The sequence below is a fragment of the Centroberyx affinis genome, unplaced genomic scaffold (assembly GCF_046629955.1).
Source record: "Centroberyx affinis isolate AG114_WGS23_722 - 3 ecotype Tasmania unplaced genomic scaffold, CSIRO-AGI_Caff_v1 ptg005062l_1, whole genome shotgun sequence".
Classification (NCBI taxonomy): Eukaryota; Metazoa; Chordata; class Actinopteri; order Beryciformes; family Berycidae; genus Centroberyx; species Centroberyx affinis.
Window position 1 is genome coordinate 511,181 of NW_027282497.1, and position 21,506 is coordinate 532,686.

At 43.1% G+C, this 21,506-nt stretch overlaps 1 protein-coding gene across 1 annotated transcript; it reads right to left on the reverse strand.

Moving 5' to 3' along the window:
* Positions 1-327: 327 nt before the first annotated feature.
* Positions 328-21,292, reverse strand: prickle3 (prickle homolog 3). The gene is made up of 11 exons (XM_071545851.1): positions 21,103-21,292; positions 13,996-14,078; positions 5,769-5,952; positions 5,413-5,526; positions 4,972-5,109; positions 4,477-4,680; positions 3,739-3,925; positions 2,943-3,281; positions 2,497-2,802; positions 1,900-2,295; positions 328-1,799 (listed from the first exon to the last, which is right to left on the reverse strand). The coding sequence occupies exons 1-11, from the start codon at positions 21,142-21,144 to the stop codon at positions 1,339-1,341; spliced, it is 2,454 nt and encodes an 817-aa protein (XP_071401952.1). The 5' UTR covers positions 21,145-21,292; the 3' UTR covers positions 328-1,338.
* Between the last annotated feature and the right edge of the window lie 214 nt (positions 21,293-21,506).

Below are 21,506 nucleotides of genomic sequence, written 5' to 3' on the forward strand. Positions count from 1 at the left end.
AAGCAGTGCACAAGATAAACCTGTTTGACAACTCATGTGCTCCTCCTGTGCCCTCCCCCTCCTGGCTGGTTGGTCCAATCACTCTCACACAAGGAAGCAGACTGACTTCTCTGGTCATGTGACCAAGTCTTATGTTGTTGTATGAGAAACACTCTCTGTTTGTTGGTACCATAGACATCAATGTGTTTGTCACTATACAAATCATGAAAACAATCCTAAATCTTACAATGTTGTTGCATAGGTAATAGGTATTAGTAATCAGTGTGAAAATAAAGCACAACAGAAAAACGATTTAGACAAATTTAATGTTATCATAAAATTGTCTTACAGAATCAGAACAGAAACTACCATCATAATCTCTGGAAATGCAGTTTGATACTGTCTTATCCCACAAAATAAAAAGGAACAGTGACCTACACCCAAGAATATAAAAATAACTGAAGAAATAAGATTTGTTTTGATCAGAGACTCAAAAAATGCATATAGATTTTGCATTATTTCCTTTGCAGACTGTACAACACACACTAACAACAACCATAGGTGACCCTCCAATACGCACACAAATAGATATCCTTTTGATTTACACAGTATAAAACTACCATGGTTTGTTTTAGTCATCACACAGTCACCCCATGATATTTGGCCAACTAGTATTCATAACTGTAACATAACATCACAGCCATGTAAAATTGCACATAAGAGCACAGAAGAAAAGGTGGAAATACAATAAGAAAGAAGATATAACTCAGTTGTTGTTCCTTTTGCAAACCATGTTGGAGGAATGGGCTTGAAAACAATTGGGCTGCCAGTTCCTGATCACACACGCCAGGTTTGCATGTGTGACTGGTGGGAATATGTAAACTCAGTGATCACCTGACTGCATGTTGACAACAGTTACTGTTAAACACACTACAGTGTTTGAATCTGAGGACTCCATAAATCATTCCATCAACAGTCCAAGAATGTAAAAAAAATTTAAAGACACCTCATTATCATGAATCACTTTTACACTGACAAATTCAAACCATGATTCATACATTGTGTGTTTATCATCATTCTACAGTCACATCTTGTTTATTGGTAGTGACTTTTCTGAGGTTTCTTTTGCTTTCCTTTGCTAAGAAGTCTGTTGGTGCACTCCTGTGGAACGATGGCTGTAGTCCACCTTTGGAAAAGTCTGCATAGGTGTATTGGATTCAACAAAGTCTATGTCAGCCTCCTAAACCTGATGAACAGCTGGAAAACAGAAGTGAGAAAACTCTGCTTACATAACAAATGTCTCTTGCCCAGTCATTTAGAAAATAATATGCTGTGTTTCTACGTTGCGAGTTGTCGGTGTTAGGAGATGGCACAGTTTTTATCTTTGTCCTTCGCCCCGAGGCTGTGGGCCCTCCTCCGCCTTATGCTGCCTCTCAACCCCCACTCTTTCTCCACCTCCCTCTCCCTCTCCCCTTCTCCCTCTCTGTCTTTGCCCTCCTCGGGCTGCTGCCTTCGGAGCTGCGGGGGCAGCGGTATGGGCTGGCCCAGGAAGAAGCCTTCTTCCTCCGAGTCTGAGGACGAGGAGCAGGTGGAACAGTCTTCGTGTTTGTACTGGCCCGGCTGGAGGGTGAGCGAGGGGGCGTTGGCGGGGCCCCTGTCCCTCTCCTTCTCGCCTCTCCAGTCCAGGGTTTCCAGCCGGGGACGGTCGGGCCGGGAGCGTCGGAAGCGCCTCTCTGTGCCCAGGTGGAGGGTGGAGTCTGAGGGGATGCGGCAACGGCTCCACCCTCTCCGCAAACTACGCTGGTGGTAACAGGATCCATCTGTTTGGAACAGGTTTGAGAGAGAAGGGACAATTATGACGAAAGAAAAGAAAAGTTTAATTCTCCAAAAGCAGAAGGTAAGTCCAAAGCATTTTCTTACCCAGTAGATCCATCTGAGGTGGAATGCCTTTCTGTAGGTGTAACCTGCGTCCAAAACCGCCCTCCATCTCATCCTCATCTGGCTGGTTTTCCTCGCCCTCTGCTCGCTCCTCCTCATTCTCCTCTTCGTCATCATCCTCATCCTCATCGACAGAATAGCTGCTGCTGATTGGTTCTCTGAAGCTGACCCTGGCCGTCCCACTGCGAGAGAACTGGGGTGTGGGAGTGTCGGAGGGTCCGTCCTCTGGCTGGGGGAGACTTGGTGGCGGTGAATCCCGGGGCGTCAAATCCCGAGACTTGGTGGGCAGCGGCGGCGGGATGCTGGGGGGGAGAGGAGGCGACTCAGGTGGAACGAGGTGGTTAACTTGTGACACGGAGCTTTTCTGGGGAAGAAACACTGAGAATAGAGAGTTGGGGGGAATGTTATAGTTAAACAAAGCCCAAATTAGAACAAATTAATTGTTTAACAAAAACATGGACAGATTTCAACAAGGGTAATGCGCATCACATAGAGGTGAAGTCTGTGTTACGGTATGAGAATACTGACAAAATCTTTTTTCTATTAGGTAGTACATGAGCTTTCAGTGATTTCTGATACCTTGCATAACTTGACTACTCTGTTCCACCCAGTTCCTACAGTCCTTAGCAGTAGAGGTTCCTCTGGAGTTAATGCTAGTTAGCGGGTGTCCAGTATATCCATTTAGCTCTGCCTGGAACACAAGACCACTAACTGGAGGTTTGACGTCTGCTGGCAGTAAACTGTAATGCGGCAGGTCATCAGGCCAAGATGGCCCTAAGCCGTTTCCTAGATGAATGTGGGGAAGGGGCGAGAAGGAGCCTCTGGGGAAAGGATGACCACTGGGTGAAGGAACTCCATTTTGAACTTGAGTAGTGCAGTGGACACCTGAGAGAAGCAGAGCAGACACGTGTTGAAATAAAGAGAAAATAATAGTTTAAAGTCTGTCTAAAACATGTTTTCACTGGGTCAAGCTTGTCTCAATGCTTGACCTCCACAAGACCTGACTACCACACCAACGCATTCACCTCTGTTTTCCACTGCAGTATGAATGCAGTCTTTTCCAGGCGTTATGGGGGGGTTGGCGCCCTCTGGTGGCTGTTGTGGGGAACCGCGCTGTGGCTGCTGGGTTTTCTCTGCTGTCCCACAGCGTCTGTGCTGAGGCGGCCTGCTCTGCAGCGCCGAGTCACAGGAGTCTGAGTTATCGGGGTCCTCGCCCAACGAACAGGGCCTGGAGCAGAAGATGAGACCCCCTCGAGGGAGGAAGGGTCGCCCCAGCAGCGGAAGTCGACAGCGGGCGCAGCAGAAACACGACTCCACGGCGTGCCAGTGTTGGCCCTCGTACGTCATCTGGCCCTGGTCTATACCTGAGAGGGAATTATGTCATTATTACACATAGCATTTGTGTAAGCTGCACAACTTGAAAATGGGCGAACAATAATAGAGACGTGTATTTTTATGATTACAGTATGTGTATATACAGTATGTATGTATCTCAGTGGTTCCTCAGAGTTATGTTTGAAGCCATTCTAAATAAATAATGATAAACACACACCTGCAACAGCTAATTTAAATATTAATGCACTAACCAAAAATCACCAATCATACCACTACTTACATGTGACTTAGCTTTATCTACTGGTCAAGAACTATATTGCTTGGCAGAAGAATAACATTTAATTATTCATCAAAAATAAAGTATTTTTGACCGTTTGCACTCTTTATTACAATGATGTTACCACTGCTTCTCATCCTACTTAAGAACGCCTCTTAGCTGTACTAAAATCACAGTAAAGTACAGACTTTTAAAACTTAATTCAGTACCTATGTGTTCTCCGCAGGTATCACAGTATTCTGCGTAGAGGGACTCATAGCAGGAGCAGCAGTACGGCCGACTCTCCCTCATGATGTAACGCTGACCGCCCAGTGCCGCCTCGCACTCAAAACAACAGAAGTGCTTCATGTGCCAGTGTCTCCCCTCTGCCTCTGTACACTCGTCCGCTAGAATGATCTGGAATCGAGAGAGAGCGAAAGAGCGGTCGCTCAGCACAGCCGTAATGATTTCACGGCTAGAGAAGTAAACAAGTTACGATCATAGAAAAAAGAGAGTGCTGAGGATTTGGGTTAATAAGATATAAAAAAAGATGCTATCTGCGCCCTCCTGTTGCAGGCTTAGCTGTCGTCTGGGTCCAAAGAACTCTTCTAGGTCAGTTGTGCCAGATCTATTAGTGGACTACGTCAGCTAATCTCTTAAGTCACACATAGAGAGGCCATTCAAAACAAGTGGAGCCTGACAGCAGGGGGAAGTGTTGGCTTTATTCCCTACAAACTTCTAATATGCAGAGATCAGGGGAAATTATGAAATACGGCAGTAGTAAAGCCGCTGACAGGGGCTGATGATTCATTTAATGATGAGAAAACACAGGTTACCTCCTGACTAAAGGAATCAATATGTTTCCTGCTCTCTGACTCTTACTAAACCGTGTCCCCAGAGGCCCGCTGTGATCTAATGCTGCTGGTGAGACACAGGGTGAGATCTTGGTGAGCGGGTCAGACAGTCACCTCATCGCAGGCCTGGCAGCGGGGCTTGAGCCTCTCAGCGTGGTGCCGGCCGCAGTAGATCTGCCCGTCCTGGTAGAAGTAGATCAGATCGACCAGCAGCTCGCTGCAGGAGGCGCACTGGAAACACTGAGGGTGCCAGCAGCTGCCATTCCCGGCCCGACTGGCAAACACCGCTATGTCCCCGCCGCTGATCTGCCTGCCGCACTGGAAAAACAGAGGTGGGCGGATGAGGGTGGAGTGGGAAGGAAGTTCGATGGTATATCCTCTTACTAATGGTAAAAAGCTCTAATGTGTCAGTTTCGCTCAGCAGTTTGCTTATGCAGCTCTATAAACATTACATCCCAGTGAGCATTGTGGCCCCTGAGCAATACCTGCACCTACTTGCACCTGAAATCGCTCCTGTCTCATAAAAATAAATTCAAATTCTGTGTGGCTCTGATTTTTTTTTAATAGCCCTGCTCTCGCATACATGAATATTACAGAGACACAGTCTACCTGTTGGCAGATGGCTCCCGTCATGGTTACTGGGAAGAGTCTGACGATGCCTCTGCCCAAGTTTTCCCTCTTCCTCTGCTGACTGAACAGACGCAGCTCCTTCTTCTCCTCGTCATCCAGAGAGTTACAGTATTGGGGCTGGAAGAAAACACACAGACACTCTTGTTGATATACGGGCGCTGAAAGAATCTATAAACCACATTCACCTCTTAGGGCCAGGAAGAAGGATCAACTGCAGCTGTTGCAGTCCGGTTACAATGCTGAGCCATGCGATGACTACAGTCTAGTAAACTTGCAAGATTCAAGGAGTGTATAAAGCTGCCATATCACCACACTATAACAATACAGCAGTAGTGAAGCCCCAGGTCTGGGACAATCAAACTCCAATACACTCCAATCTCCAACAAACTCCAATAAAAACTACAATAAAAGTGGTGTTACCTCACTGTCATGGGCTGGTAGCTGGTGGAGCAGCTGTTTGATGCGGTTTCTCTCTCCTGGACTGTTCACATAAGGCACCCTGTCCTCTGGTATACAGCTGAAATACTGGTATACCTGTATGAGAAGACAAAAAGAAAAAACGACAAAAACATCATATGTTGTACAGAGCTCTTTCTTTTTTCAGTTACTATAAATCTAAAACACTGAATTACTTATTTTTCTTTCCCATGCATATGCAAGTATCAAAGTGTTTGAGTATATGTGTGGACATGTCCATGCAGTGAATGTGTGCATCGTACATGCTTGTGTAGTACAAATGTATCTGTCTTGTGTCTTGTGTGTGCGCTGGTTGTGACCTGTTCAGGCTTGAGCCCAGGTGGGACCCAGGCGTACTCCTCGGAGGCGCAGCCCGAGTCGTCGTCAGAGATGGAGTGTCTCTGGAAGTCGGAGACCAGCTTCGTCATCATCTTTTCCAGCTGGCCCGGCACTGAGCGCACGGCATGCTCCTCTCGCACACACTTACAGTGCACACAGATCTTCCTGTGGAGGCAAGGACAGCTTTTTGGATTCACACTTTCATACTTCTGTGCTGAGGTACAATACAAGCTGATCAGAGGTCAGACATGCACTGGCACTCTAAAAATATCAGAGGTGGATTCTCCTGGTGCTTCAAGTACTAAGGTGCATACCGCAATGTTATGCAATGTGGTTCGAACCTGGCTCAGGGCTTTTGTTGTATATCAGTCACTCTCTACCTGCACTACCTAACAAAGCAGAAATGCAGAAATAATCTTAAAAATAGGATTATTATTGCAAAGAGGCTGGTAAGCTGATCATTCAGTTGTGTGTCCCCACAATTCATCCCCAAGAGAAGCTCTCCATAAGCCAGTTCCTTAATCAAACACAAACAGTATGGCTCCCTAAGTGAAGACACACAGACATGCAGTAGAGGCTGCACCTTCTCTTTTTTTACACTGCACTCATACAGGCACTCCCACAGTGAGGAGTCATATAATTTATGAACATACTTTGCGTTGGAGACATGATGTCAGTACCCAGCCCACAGACATTCTTGAGTTTGACTCAGCAGCTCCCTGCAGCCAAAAATTACTAATACAACAACAGGTGTCGCTCCAGGAGAGGATTTAACACAAAAACACAAACATACACGGGATTATCTCCAGCACATTCAAAAATGTTGAGGAAAAGTCAAAACTGAAAATCTGGAGTGTTACTGCGTACACAAAGCTGAAGTAAACTTGAGCCCGATTCCCATCACTGATGTTGCTGCGGTTCGTCTGTCTAGACCAGGTTGTGTCCACGTTACACCAGCATCCATCCAGTATCAAACATCTCACCAAATCTGCATCAGGACCAGCACATTCCAACCACCTTTCTGCGGCACCAGCCAAGCAGGAAATGAGGTCGCTGACGTAAGCCTGGCTGTCAATCCCACGGCAGTTAAGAGAGGGAAGAGAAGATGGGAGAAATAATCTCCCTCTGCCTCATACTACCCCCCTCCACCCCCCCTCCTCTCTGACTCCTCACCACACTCAATCTGGCAGTGGGTCTGACTGTCTGTGTGTGGGACTGCTGGAGTCAGAATAAAGGGCCCACACAAAGAGAGGCGGGGGGTGGGGGTGGAGGGGGGGTGTCATGTATGTGTGGATGCAACATTGTGGCCATATGCACCATATACTGTGTATGTGCATCTCTGTTGTCATTGCATAACAGCCTGCCAGCTGGTACTTGTGGCTCAAGTTCATAAGGCACAAAGCTGCTTTATTTCAACACCCAACCCAACCCCCACCGCCAAAACGCCACACACACACACACACACACACACACACACACACAAACTCATAAACTCCATATGAACTCAATTTCCAATCCTCTCATACAAAGTCTTCCACCTAACTCATTACCTTCCATCGTTCAAATTTAAGTGAGCACTAGTGTTCTTCCTGTCGCTAACTAGTCTCCAAATAATTGTGTGTGCATGTGAGTTAATTGTCAACGAGTTTACCACAAAACAGACACAAGAAATGGGGTACAAGAGGTGCCAAACATCTTTTTTCTATCCCAGGACAGAGCGACCGAACACAGAGAACACACAGCTTGTATTGAGCTGCTGTGCTGCTGCATGCTGTCCTCGCTCGGCCCCTTATATGGCCATGGTTGCCAGGCAGGTAGGACCAATATAAATAATAGTAAACACAGTAACTCAGCTTAGGATAAGCCATGCTGGGCGAATCCGGCCCCAGCTGTGTTTGTGTATGTGTATTTGTATGTGTATGTGTATGTCTGTGTGTGTGTGTGTGTGTGTGTGTGTGTGTGGAGGGGGGAGGGGGCCACAGCACGCATGCCTATGTAAGTGGGCAGGGGAGACAGCACGATGGTGCAGATGACAAAGCAGCATGCAATGACAACTAGACCTTTCTATCCAGATGTACATCGCCTCCACCAGCACCCTCCACCAGTATCCTCCACCAGTATCCTTCCTAACAGGGATATAATCACCAGAGGCTGCCAAGTCTCACATGCAACCTATAGTAATTAAGACATGACAAAGAGCCATTTTGAATGCATTTGGGGCAAGAAAGTATTCATGAGAGGATCAACCCATATGTTTCTCTTTTGGTTTTTTTCTGGCTTGTTTCCTGATATCTTTCCATTAGGGCTGAAGCTGGATTGAAGCCTGATTAGTGTACATGCCAACAGTGCATTAAATGTGTGTTAAACTTATCCAGAGCGACTCAATACAAGTACAAGGCAACAGTAAACATGTCGACCCCACAGATGATAGTCTCCTCTTGAGCAAATCAGCAACTACAAGCAGCAATGCCCCCCCCATTAATAGTATATGTGTAAATGTATATAGTAGAGAGTGTACTGTATATTATATGTTGTATAGCTCAGCGGAGGCTTTTCCATAGAAGATAAGGAGGATGATCCTCCCTGTTTTTTTCTTTAAAAAGTAGGTTGCGTAGTCTTGAGTACAGTAAACTTAATAGCCCTACATTTTTGAACCATAACTTTTTACACTGCAATTTACCAAGCCCTGTCATGCCGAGCCCTGCCCTCTCCAACTTTTTGAGTCAACAGCCACTGATGTATTATTGGTGTATCTAGGCTATGACTCCTCAGGCTGTGTACCAAGTTTGGTGTTGACAGGTCCAAAAATTAAAAAGACTTAGAGGGAAAACTTTTTCAAGACATTCAAAATGGTGGAAAATCAAATCTAGCATACACTGTCCTGGAGGCAAATTTCAGGAGACATGGCTTGTTAAATTTTTTTATTGGACTTGGAATTGCAGTGGCCCCTTGGACTAATCAGTAAAATTTGTCAAAGTGCATAATTTCCCAAACAGCCGTCAAGATCAGACTAGTGGTGTCTGAAACATCACATTTGACAGACGAATAGACAAAGGGATGGAGTCCAAATCACAGTCCCTCCGATTTCATTTTGGGGGACTATGATCTTAAATTTCTGAATGGCAACATTACAAGCAGCCATTGGTAAGGAGTGCAACGGTCAAAACAAAAGTACACAGACAAAAGGAAAATATTTCTGGTTTCCTACAATATTTGTGTATAATAGAGCTGTGCTAGTTGGAGAAATAAAAGCCAAGACATGAGAGGTTTTTTTGTGCTACACTGAATCCACAACCTGCCATGCCTGTCATTAGCAGGAGACACAGCAGATGCTGTTTTGGACAGGAATTCATGATCTGCCTCTGAACTCCTGGTTGCATCATAACTTGCTGGACTGAAGCTCTGTTGCTGCAAGACTGCTGCCTCTGTTGTTGTTGTTGATGTATTTTTCTTTTTGTTTGTGTAAACAGGGACTATACTGGCTACAGATAATCCCCCATGTAAAGCAGACTGATGGAGGATGCTAAGAGGCAGGACAGCCTCCCAACAGGGATCCTGCTCTGTCATGCTGAGAAGGCTTTTGAAAGGCCGCTGTAATGCTGTACACAGATAAATATGAACTAAATATTGTAACTACACCCCCCACATATGGCACTCACACCCACTGAGCTAAATAAGATGATTTTAACTTCTGGAAGTACCACAGTCTTAATTACCCTTGGCTGTGTGGATTTTAGCTGCCATTTTGGCAAACATTTTGGCATACATTAAAACTCCCATTAGCCCCAGTCCTGGATCCCAGAAGGGGACTGAGTTCAGTCACTAATATATTAGCCTACTGTCAAACTCAGTCTTTTTCAAGTTAAAGTGTAGCACAGAGTGGAATGTGAGTCCTGCATGAAAATACCACATAGGCAACGTATTTAAGGCAGCAAACAGTTGAAACAAGTAACAAAACTACCTGTACATGAACATCAAGTCTCACACTTGCCCATAGAGATTTTATAAACAACATAAACACAGGCTATGAGCCACAAGAATAAACATCACGACATCAAGAACAAACATAATCTGCTAAACACAAAAAACGTTCAACTCAACCCATGTCTTCCAACGTAATGACTGTTTGATTTTCTAGTGCCCCTAATCCTGTAAGACAGTAAAATATGGCGGCTTCATTACCTGTTGTTATCTTCACAAATTAGTCCATGTTGTCCTGTTGACACTGTCCCATCCAGACTGGCGTTCCACTGAAACTGTTAAGGTTTGCATCCAACAGCCACATAGTGCTTCCTGCCTGCTGGCTGGCTGTCAGTAGGAGCAGGATATTGTAGGCAGCTCCTCTTCATGTGGTAATTTCTCTGTCTGTGCGTCTCTTTTCAATGCCCCCCCCTTGACTCCCACCCTCTTCCATGCTGATAGAGTGGGACCAAACAATAGGTGGCTTCATCACACTGAACACAACCATGCACTACAGAAAATGCAAACACCGTTTTGAGGGTACACACATGCTCATGTGATTCCAAAATTGACTTAAGATAAGCTGGTGTACACAGGCAACAGACTTCTAATACACATTGCAAGTAAGTCCTACAATATACTCACACTGCCTTTGAAGTTATCAATCTGAAACACCGGAGTCCAAGAGAAAATCACAAAGAGTAAACTCACTATATCTTATTCTTTTCTGACCAGACCGCAGTAACTTGATTCACAACAGATGGACCTTTGTTGCTTTGATGCAATTCTTAATCCTAGAAATAACTGGAGCAGACTTTGAGCCTATGAGCAATGCCATGCAGCATGGCATATTATGTGATCAAGATGGGCATGCATGACTACAAAGTGTCTCTAGTGAAATATCAAGCAGACAGCGTGACTCTTAGTCACAGTGGAGGCACAACAGAAGTCTCAACTCATACCAGCTCATCTGACCACTTTGTCAGTCACTCAGGGATAAATGTCAATCAGGACATTTCTGCTAGAAAAGACCCTTTGTCCTTGGAGTCTTGTTAACCCTACTTGCCTGTCAGTCACTTATCTTTCTCTTCTTTGCCTCTCTGGTCTTCTCATCTCTGTTATTTCTGCCAAAAAAAATCTAAGTAACACAACTCAACTGCCACAGCATCAGATTCAACAATTGGCACTAATGGTGATAAATAGTGGGTCATGCAGTTTTAAGACAACTTAACATTCACAGAGCCGGTCTATACCACCATTTTCATAGATATTATATATATTATAATATATATTTATATAGGCTAGTAAGCCGGTGCACAGTCACTAACACTGCTGTGGGATCCAGTGTAACAGCAGTAAGATAATAATCTGGTTCAGATGTGCTGCTGGTGTGATGAGCTATAACTGCAGCTGATTGGAGCGGTTATTGTGAAGCCCTGCTTAGATCTGGTTCTATGAAACAGATGGACCTGGTCCTATAACACTCTGCCACTAATTAGTAACTGAGTAATCGCCGCATGGCCACCCCGACTAATAGCGGTGGCGATTTCGAACACTTTTGAAGCGTGGCGGGGACCTGCGGGTCAGAAGTAACTCAATTCTCCCTGTGCTGGGCAGCGGAGGAGCCATCTGCCCCCCAACCTCAGCTTATAAGCTCTGTCTGAGAAACCACAGGCCGAAGATGGATCACTTCCCTCTCAGCGAGCATCAGCAGCTGAGCTTACGGTCACTTGGCTGCTCCTCTCTGGCGGGGAAGGTGTGACTCTGAATGGGTTATTAAGGAAGATGCGATTTGTGGTGGACTCTGGGGTCTTAAACGCTGACCCCCATAAATCTCAATCATTTAATCACTCTCCCCCGGCAACACGTCGCTCACTCTCCGGCAGACGTTTAAACAAGATGTTTCCCTTTGTCACCTCACTGAAAAGTCGTTTCAGCTCTGTCCTCCTGCCATAGTATCATCTAAAAACCTAAATAGACGACAGCTTAGTGTTAGTGCTACGCAGATTAACATATACTGTAAACAAATGGATGAGTAGATAGCCTAGGCTTACACCGGAGTGTGCTGGAGTATGACTGTCTGAGGTACAGTGCAGCACACGTGTTTTAGATTACACCCCAACTTCTAAGCTTTTTGTCTTGACCTGAATAGAGGAACCAGAACTGGATAAGGCAAGATACAATTACAGTCTTTTGGCTGCGTAAAGAATGCATTTCCTGTGCCTGTTGTTTTATTCTCTCAATCACCAAGCCACAGTTGGCTTCAGCCCTGCAGCGCCCATCTGTGTTTGTGTATGCAGCATTCGTAAACCAGAAAGCTTGCTCCCTCCTTTCTTCTTTCATCAAGCTATGTGTAAAACCTTTAACTTAGGGGCTGGAATGGTGGACATTATTTGAGTCAGGTGAAAAAAATGTAATGAATAACATATAGAATCTGTTATGATAAAGCTTTTTTCTTCTGAAATAGTGAATATTTGCAGCTCACTGTAATAGGTGATAAATAAGGAAAGAGATAATTAATTAGTTTGGAAATTAAATGCTGCACAACGCTTTGGTATAACAATGTAATGCAGGTATTATGGCATGAAAATGTCCACTTTGTCTTTTATTTTATACATTAATATTTGAGAAAGTGCAAAAATTGCATCTGAAAAGGAAAAGCAGGCGTGTGATGGATAAAAGGGGTGAGAGTGAGTGAGAAGGAGGGAGGTATGGAGTGGTGGAGAGGGTTAGGGCCCTATCACAGCAGTAAGGCCTAATCTTATTAACGTGATGGACAGGATTAAGACTAACCAAGAGACCCAGCCAGCTGGATATAAACTAAAGGACTAAAGGAGGGAGAGGGGAGAGAAGAGGGCTCAAATAAAAGCGGGGCAAAACCCCACTCAAGAGGAGAAAACAAATTGTTGTTCAGGAGGGCATCTGACAGCGCTGAACAGCTCCTTCCCCAAATAGATGAAAGACGCAAATAGGCAGGGGCTCAGTGCTTTAGTGAAAATCAGGATTAACAAGAATTGTAAGTCATTTTGCTACAGAGATTTCTAGAGCTCCAAAAACCCTCTCTAAATACTCAGAGACACAATACATACATCATAGGAGACACCGAGGCTCACCCTTGAGCCCAGTGGAATTCCCCTTGTTTCCATAAGAATTTGTTCCAGATGAACACTCAGCCATTTCACACAGCTGAAGTGCAAATGTCTAAAATCAAGATATATATGAAGAAAATGATTTGTAATATCGAGCCGCACAATGCTTTTCACCTCGAAGACCTACCGGTCAGTAAACGCACCATATCACCCCAGTTTCAGCATGAATGATGGCATTCTTCACAGTGACATTCAGTAGGAAGAGGCTTAATATCAAGCTCTCTACATCCATATGTATGTGTGTGTGTGTGTGTGTGTGCTACTTAATCTGACCCGATCAAAAGTTCACAACACTATGGCTAGCCTAGGGCATATAAGTCACAGGATGACTACTGGTAATCCTTTTGCCCTATAGTGCTCGTGTTTTCCCATGAAGATAATGTCAACTAAAACAAAATGCAGCTGCCCTAACTGCTGTCGGGGCTTAATGCGTCTGTAGCCTCGATTCTTTATGACCTTTCTCCTACACAATCAGTAGTGTGTATATCATGTGGTGTCCTGGCTGCATCGTGTTTGTTGTCTGTCAGTGTATATCTGTCCTCATCATGTACACAGCTGACAGTTAATCTGATTTTCAATAGCGGTAATGTTTCCGTCCTTCCTGGGACACGTGCAGCTATACACACACACAGTGCAAATACATGTTTTTTTAACTCCAGAACTATGAATTTAGATTCTTATATTCTTATTAAGCAGAGTCAGAAATTAACACCCATCCAGCACCAAATGCCAGTAAAACTTGTCTCTCTTAAATTACAACTCCAATTCTACTCACACAGTACCTATCTATGTACATGAAATGGCACTTAAAACAGGTAGGATTGACATATTTAGGGTAGGTCATATTTCAAGAAAATTGTAACCTAATGTCATTAATTCATTTGCCTGGTAAAAATTATTCTTGGCAAGTACATTTTCTTAGTTTACCAGCCCTTGGCAGATGAGCCAAAAAGTTGATATTGGGCATTGCTTCTAAGTGACTGTTGTCTATATAACAGCGGTTGCACATGAGATCCAAAAAGCAGCAGGAGACTGTGATCCTACCGAAGCTGGACATACGAGACAAACATTTCCTGTGAAGGTAACAAGCAGTTCATACCTCCAGCCATGCACACGGAAGCCGGGGCACTGGTCTCCACAGCGCATACAGGGCTGTCCTCTGTCTGGGTCCTCTTCCTCCTGCTGGAAACAACACAAAGTAGCTTCAACTCACACGATTGGCCACGCAACGTCGTCCTTACTTGGCACATGACAATCAGGTTAAAAAATACAGGCGGTACATACAGTATTTACTATACATGGCCTGAGAAATTCCAACAGCATCATATCGTAACTGTGTGTTGATTCCACTTAAGCCATGAGCAGAATGGGCTTAGAGTCGATCCCCACAGCCATTTGTTCCATAGCGTTTGGGGTGGAGTATGCGCTGTATATATTTCCAACAGATTACTCTATGGCAAGTAGAGTTAATTTATGTATCTCCCCACAATATATAAAAATCCCCCTCCATCCTACATCATAGGTATGTTTGAACTAGCAGAGATATGCAGCGTTACAGTCTGGTTGCATAATATATAATTCCTGTGTAGACAAGCCTTTGCATTTAACACAGCTTGTGAATCATGCAAAAATCACAACAGTGGTGGTGATTGGTTAGTTTGCATACACTTCTGAGCATTGCATTCAAATGTGATTCTTTGCTTACTTGTAGCATGATTGCTTACAACTCAAAAAAAAAAACATGGATTCTGGACACAGACCAAAACACTGCAGAGCTCCTGATGAGTGTTCACATCACTACTCAACACAGTAATGAATGAAAACAAAGTCCTGCAGTCAGTGTGTGTTAGACAACCTGCTGAATGCCAACAGACGTGACAGATCCAAATTGCTCCCCTCCATTTGACGCAATTAACCCCCAAAGAAACCCCCGAGTATTAGACCAGTCCCCTAGCTCAGCCTCACGGTCCGACTCAACTGTTGAGTTTGAGGAATGTTATATTGTGCGTGTGTTTTTTTAAAGCTGAATGATGGGATATATGATGAGGGGGGGAAAAAATCCCAAAAATCCCTTTTGCCAAAAGTGCTGAGCTTTGCATCTGACTTGGCCAATAGCAACTGAACGGCTTAGCACTAAACCAACTACCTCATGTCTGACTTCTACTTGTGTCCTACAGTGTGTGTGTGTGTGTGTGTGTGTGTGCGTGTGTCTATGCAGACACAGGCCTCTTTTTAGAGATGAGAGGAAGGAAGCAGACACAGGATGAGAGCTGCACCCTTTCCCTCTCCATGCAGTCTCTCTGTCTCCACTTTCCTTTCCTCTGATGCCGTCACTCTACCTCTCCTAACTCTGAGAAGAGATTGTTGTTGAGAGAAAATAAGTGTCTGTGTCGATCACTGGATCTTTCTTGCTTGGTAAAGGCATTTTTAACTATGTAGTCCTATCTCAGTGTCTTTTTCCTGTGGTGGGATATATTCTGTGAGGTTATAGGCTGCTTTTCCACTCCACTGTCATGAGTGAACAAGAGGTTCCTGTTGCAGAGAGAAACTGTTTACCTCAACGTCTGATTCCTGCTGTTTTGGCAAGGTCTTGAAGAATGATAGCATGGTCAAAACCCTTTCATTCAGTGACACAATCTTTGCTCTTGCATGAACAAATGCACATGAAGATACATAGGCCTAATACTTGCAAGCGCATACATGGACACAGACTAACTTCAACAAGCAAACCAATAAACTGAAGACATGCGATATGGTAGGCAGGTACCTGTGCATACCTGCTCAGCGGTTTTGATCTTTATTTTCCAACCACATGCAGCTCATAAGGAAAATGCATCTAACTATCTAGCATTCATGTCGAGCCTGTTATCCCATTTGGAGTTTTTATTGGAATTTTACCCGAGGTTATAATGGTTAAAGTCCTACAGTCATTTAACTTTGTTGGTTAGTAGATGTTCATTAAATACAATGCATTACTGCTATTAGGGGCAACATTGAGTTTGTTTTGCTTATCTCTCTGATACCATTTTACAGGCTGAAAGGACTCTACTAATGCATTCAGAAACCATGGATACGTGAACTAGGAGCAATTATCATAATGTTGCTCTTTCTCATATTACTGAAAATGTTACACTACTACAGTAATGTCAAAGTCACCTGAACAGGATTGTGTAAATAGCATGTAGCATAAAAAAAGCAAGATGAGTTTTCCCTTTATGTGATTATATTAAGCTTGCACCATAGATAATGTTTGCCACAGTAATTTAGTTTGAGTATTTCTGTAAATGGCTCCAGGGTGGAGATGTAACGATATTTGCAATGTCTATATGCAGTGTGGTAACAGTCAAGTTGGTCCTGAATATCCCCCCACTATGATATAATTCACATGCTGTTTTATCACCTGCAATGTCATTTAACACAATGTCACACACTCTTGCATGCGAGACAACACACAGACCTACAGTGGGGTTTGACTTGAGCCCCACTGCCATATTAATCACCACTCTGATTCATCTGAACAGACACAGGTATAAAAGGTGACAAGATGGGGTAAATGGAGCGTACAAATGATTTCTGGGTGACTGGACCTTTCAGTTGCTATTTCCTTAGGTGGGAGTTCCTGAGCCGTCAGACTGACATGGTGACTGACTCTGGGGGGCACAGAGGAGAAAAGTCCAGTACATTTAACACCAGTGTGGGTCTGTACGCCTAGAGCACAGCATTCACTATCCGATAAATATTACATGTATTTACTGAGATTATAGAGAATGAACGACAGCTGCAGAATAAGAACACTTTTGGAAATCGTAGCTGACCTGAGAAGTTTACACTCCTACAGCGTGTTACTCACTGTCCACTCATACAGTAAAAAAACAAAGAAACAACACTTTATTCATATGTTCAGCCTTTCATTCTCTTCTTCATCCACTCACGCACTGCAGATGCACCTTAAAAGTGAAGTCTCTGTTAAGCAGAACAGTCCGTGTTTTAGTGCACAAAATTTTGTAGCAGGACACAAAACAATCCACTTAAACTGGTCACTCTGGGGACCCGTAGTCACTACTTCTTTTTGAAAGCTGCGTCTAAAAATCAATTTACAAACACATCTACAAAAAGAAAATAGATCCAATTAATACGATTTCATATTGCTTCCTGGATTATACTTTTCAAGAGGCAATTTTTCCTGTTTCCAGTTATTGATATTGAGAGCTAGAGGGAAAATCCTGAATGCCAGTGGTGACAAGTGATAGCAGGGCAGCTGATGTCAGAGGTCGGCTGCCCCTGAACTTCTCTGGGAGTGTGCATACTGAAAAGTGCAAATGTTCCATGAACGGGAAATATCACTTCAAGCAAATTTGTACATTCTTTGACACACATACTTATTTGCTCTTTGGGGAATGCTGTCAGTCATAACACAAGTTTAAACAAACAGTGAAGCCTTAACATCCTCTGCCACACCGCTGATGATCCCTAACTTGACTTGGCAACGATGCATCTCAACAAAGCATGGATGCTCATTCAGTTTAGGAAAGACAGTAATTAAGAGAAAGAGTTAGGCAGGGGCACAATCACGATGTAATGAGAAGAGGAGGATTAGGAATGCTGAAGAAAGGCTCAAATTTACTTGAAGCATTTAGTGGGAAGAGACAGCAAGCCACTTACTAATTTATGTGTGGGTGACCCTTAAGTGAAATAATGAGTATGTATTTCATGAGAACACGCTGAATAATGTTCACACCATTCAATAAAAGTGAGACAATTCAAACTCCTTCCAATGAGGCCAATTTCACTCGGAAAAAAAAGGAGACATGGAGACGGTCTGATCTGTGAACAGATCCTGAGATGCATAAAAAACCTGTCAAGCTGGTTCTAATTAACACTGCATAGTGATTACAGAGGGGAGATGTTCGCTCCATGTGATCACAAAGGCAAACGACATTATGAGATGGAAAAAAGTTTAACTGAAAAAGCTGTCGTCATATTCCTGGGTACTCCACACTATCCTCCTCAGCCTTGAACATTGGCACCTGCCGGTTAGTTTTACATTTCCTTGAATGTTTCCTTATCATGACAGTGTCCTACATGTCAAGGCTGCACAGAGACTTGCGGGTTTCATGTGTGTTTCCTTTCACCTTTCCACAAAAGATAATGCATCAAGTTTGTGGCCCAACAATGGGGTTAGCCTATTGTGTTGGGAGTGAAGGATGTGATGGGAGTGGTGGTAGGAAGTTTCTTCTAAACTAAGCGTGGGGAAAGTAAATAATAGCCTACATTCAAGTTCACATTAGCTCACATGCTCACACTTACGACGGCGTCAGACTTTTCATATCAGCTCTTTAGTTTTCACTAAGTGGGTGTAGGGTTTAATCACGTGGCGCTGACTCGGTTTGCTTGAGCTCTTTCTTGCTACCAAGGTAGCAAGGTAACCAGGTAATGGACAAACTGACAGTTTTCCAGCTTTGTTATCTGGCATCAGCAAGCGACTGCACTGGCAGTCAGGGATTACTTACACTAACAGGAGAGAATAGATAATTCATACAGCCAAAAGCTTTCATTACGACCACACTGGTGCTCCCCAGGTTTGAGTAAAGCTCTTTATTCATTACTACTGAGGAAAGATCATTTTCAATACTTAAACACTGACAGTTCATGACATACATTAACTTGAATCAGAGAAGGAAATGAGTCATTTGAGCTCTGCTCCACACCACAGTGTTGTGGTGTTTGAGGGGTTAAACATTAACAGGAGAGGTCAGGGGTCAGGGGCCTTTGCTGCCTCGGCATGCTGGGTAGATGCATCTCTCCTCACCGGACAAGATCAAACATACAACCTGCAGGCCAAGCATCTCCAAATTCTCCCTCTTTGATGCAACAAGTCTTGTTTCTCTTATGGTTTATGGTTCACTGTTTCCTGTTCCTTAGGTAAACTCAAAGGACAGCGTTTGTCAACTGGACAGCTTTACCAAACAGCGAGTGAACTGAAATGTTCTCCACTGTGACAATGTTGTCAGTGAAGGGACTTTATGTAAGGGAAGAGTTCATTACAAATGTTAAGCATTGTTTAATTGCTAGAAATTCAACAACACACTATCTAAAGGCATCTGACGCTAAGAAGAATTACCTGAGCTGATATTCACACAGAAACAGTACAGACACTTCAAATCACTGGCGAAGACTGTTTCCCAGATTCAGTGTACAGGTTTCTATATGATTCAAAAAAGAAATGCATAACAAGCTCATACCAAGTGCATAGATTTTTGTAAACTTGTGTGACTTATGTTGTATCATAGGAGCATTAAGATTTCTGGATTTGATCAGTCTATAACTCTGTTTTCTGCTATTGGATTTGTTCATAGATGTTACTACATTTAAGCATGTGAATATTATAGGTAAAACATGTCCATATGAATTGACTGTGAAGCCTTGGGAAAACAATTACCCCAGCATCTTGCATCCAAATATATTTTGGCAGTCTCTCCATCTGATAAAAGGTCTTACAGTAAATAATGTGAACCAGACTAGAGTATAACTGTCTAGCAATGACATTTTGTATAACAGGTTGTATTACAGGCACAGATTTAAGATTCTTTAAAAAATACTGTAAGGGTCTGACTTGACACATGCATCTCTTTATGAAAGAATTATGATGAGCTTCATATGGTGTCCAAAGTTGGCCTCCCCATTGTATATGAACGATCTACTACATTCTAGGCCAAAAAGTTTGTGGACTCAACTAATCCTGGTAGTTTCACAACACTATACTTTCATTTATAATGCAGGATGAAACAAACATTTTGGTCGATATACTCATCAATTTTGGCGTTTTAAATATTAGAGGAACAAAGGCTATATGGCGCATTATGATCTTACTTGTGATATTAAAGTGTAGTAAAAATAAATAGTAGGGAAAGGATGATGAAGCTCTTATCTAATCTACACCTCACACACACTCTCAATAATCTACACATGATTTTAAGGACCATGTAATTTGCAAAGTTTGTGAGAAACACCACATGAACTGTGTGTATATTACACTAGTGATTATGATACACTTTGCACTATTAAACCTCTGGGAAATGGGGATCTCTGCACGCAAACTTCACTACAACAAAATGGTCTCAGAGCAGTGATCGTATTCTTAAGTTAATGTATTATTATGGACTCTGAAATGTAACATGATTCAAAATCCACTTTTTCAAGCTGATGTAAGGAAGTCTTGCAAACAATATTGATGGTTTTCATTAAGAGTGTTGCTACTTTCTGGCCTAGTCGTGTTAAATAATCTCATGCACACTTGAGCAGTGACCATACATGGACATAGTCATGCTCAGTGTTTAATTACTGTTACAGCACTTATACAGTAGGGTTTAGGCAAAGGATATGTCACAGCGAAATTGTATAGCCTGTGTATTGCAAACACTAGGCCTATATTAACTCACATGCAAAGTTACTAACGTAGGATTTTAGTGCAGAAAAAGTTGAATATGGTCTATGGGCTGCTATTGAGACCTGTGTGTAGACGCACTTTAGTATGTGAATTTTTGCCTGGTGTAATTACAGAGGGATTCACAGTTACTGCTTGGATATATTCCAGGTCTGTTGAAGAGCCAGATGTTTCATGGCTAACTGTGACACAAAGAGCCTGGTTTGGAAACAAGCTGGAGTTGGTACAGTCAGTAACCTGACCATATACAATTGGGAACATAACCTAGCACAGAGTTAATTGTTGTTATTATCAAAACATGACAAAAGTAGAAGCATGTTCAAGTTACAGCTAACACTTCCCAACCTGCTCAGGTAAATTTCTATGACGTAGTTTGTCCGGTCCTCACCCGGGACGCCCGGAATGACTCAAGAAACAAAGAATGTAGGACTTTTTGGTACCGAGGATATTTAAACCATATACAGTAGTATGGACCAGAAAGTGCAAATGAAGAAATAGGCCATTTTCACTCAAAAACTATTCACCGTCTCAAAAGCCAGGTAAAGGTGGGACATGATGGTCGCACTTGAGTTGTTGTCTGTGTTTGACTTGAACAGCCTGGTAGTCTGCTTTTACAATGAAACAGACAAATTTCTTCAAAGGGTGGAAGTTGTTCCGAAATTATATGTAGTGTCATAAAGGGGTAATATAACCCGTTAATGTACTTACAGACTTGTGAAAGTCATGTCGAAAGGTAAGTTATGGCACAAAACACACACTTACCGAGCGGTTGGACCGTCGCTTTTTAGATCCGCGCAGGAACATGATGTCGGTTGGATGTTGAAAACACGGATCAGTTTCCAGGTGGTCGAGAAGGGGGGCGACAAAAGCCTAAGTTGATCCAGGAGTCTTTAAATTCACATATCCCGAGATAAACTACATGATGTTCTTCTAGCTTGTCCCGGACGCTTTCCGCCTTAGCTACTTTGGCCAGTGACAAGCCAGCCAGAATGAAAGATACGATTTCCGGTCACAACTTTCAAAATAAAACACTTACTGGCGAACATTTTTTGACATTCTTTTGAATAATACAGAATACAAATCAGAATAAATGACATCTTTAAGGAAATGTCCTAATGAAAAAAATATTATAATAACTGCATTTTCTTAAGTCATATTTATCAAAA

What these genes read in the sequence shown, in the direction of transcription:
- prickle3 (XM_071545851.1), bottom strand. Translation starts at nt 21,144, where the DNA reads ATGTTCCTGCGCGGATCTAAAAAGCGACGGTCCAACCGCTCG. An exon ending in CTGGGCTCAAGCCTGAACAG is followed by an intron (nt 5,527 to 5,768) that starts GTCACAACCAGC and finishes CTTCTCATACAG; the next exon opens with GTATACCAGTATTTCAGCTG. An exon ending in TACCTGCGGAGAACACATAG is followed by an intron (nt 3,282 to 3,738) that starts GTACTGAATTAA and finishes ATTCCCTCTCAG; the next exon opens with GTATAGACCAGGGCCAGATG.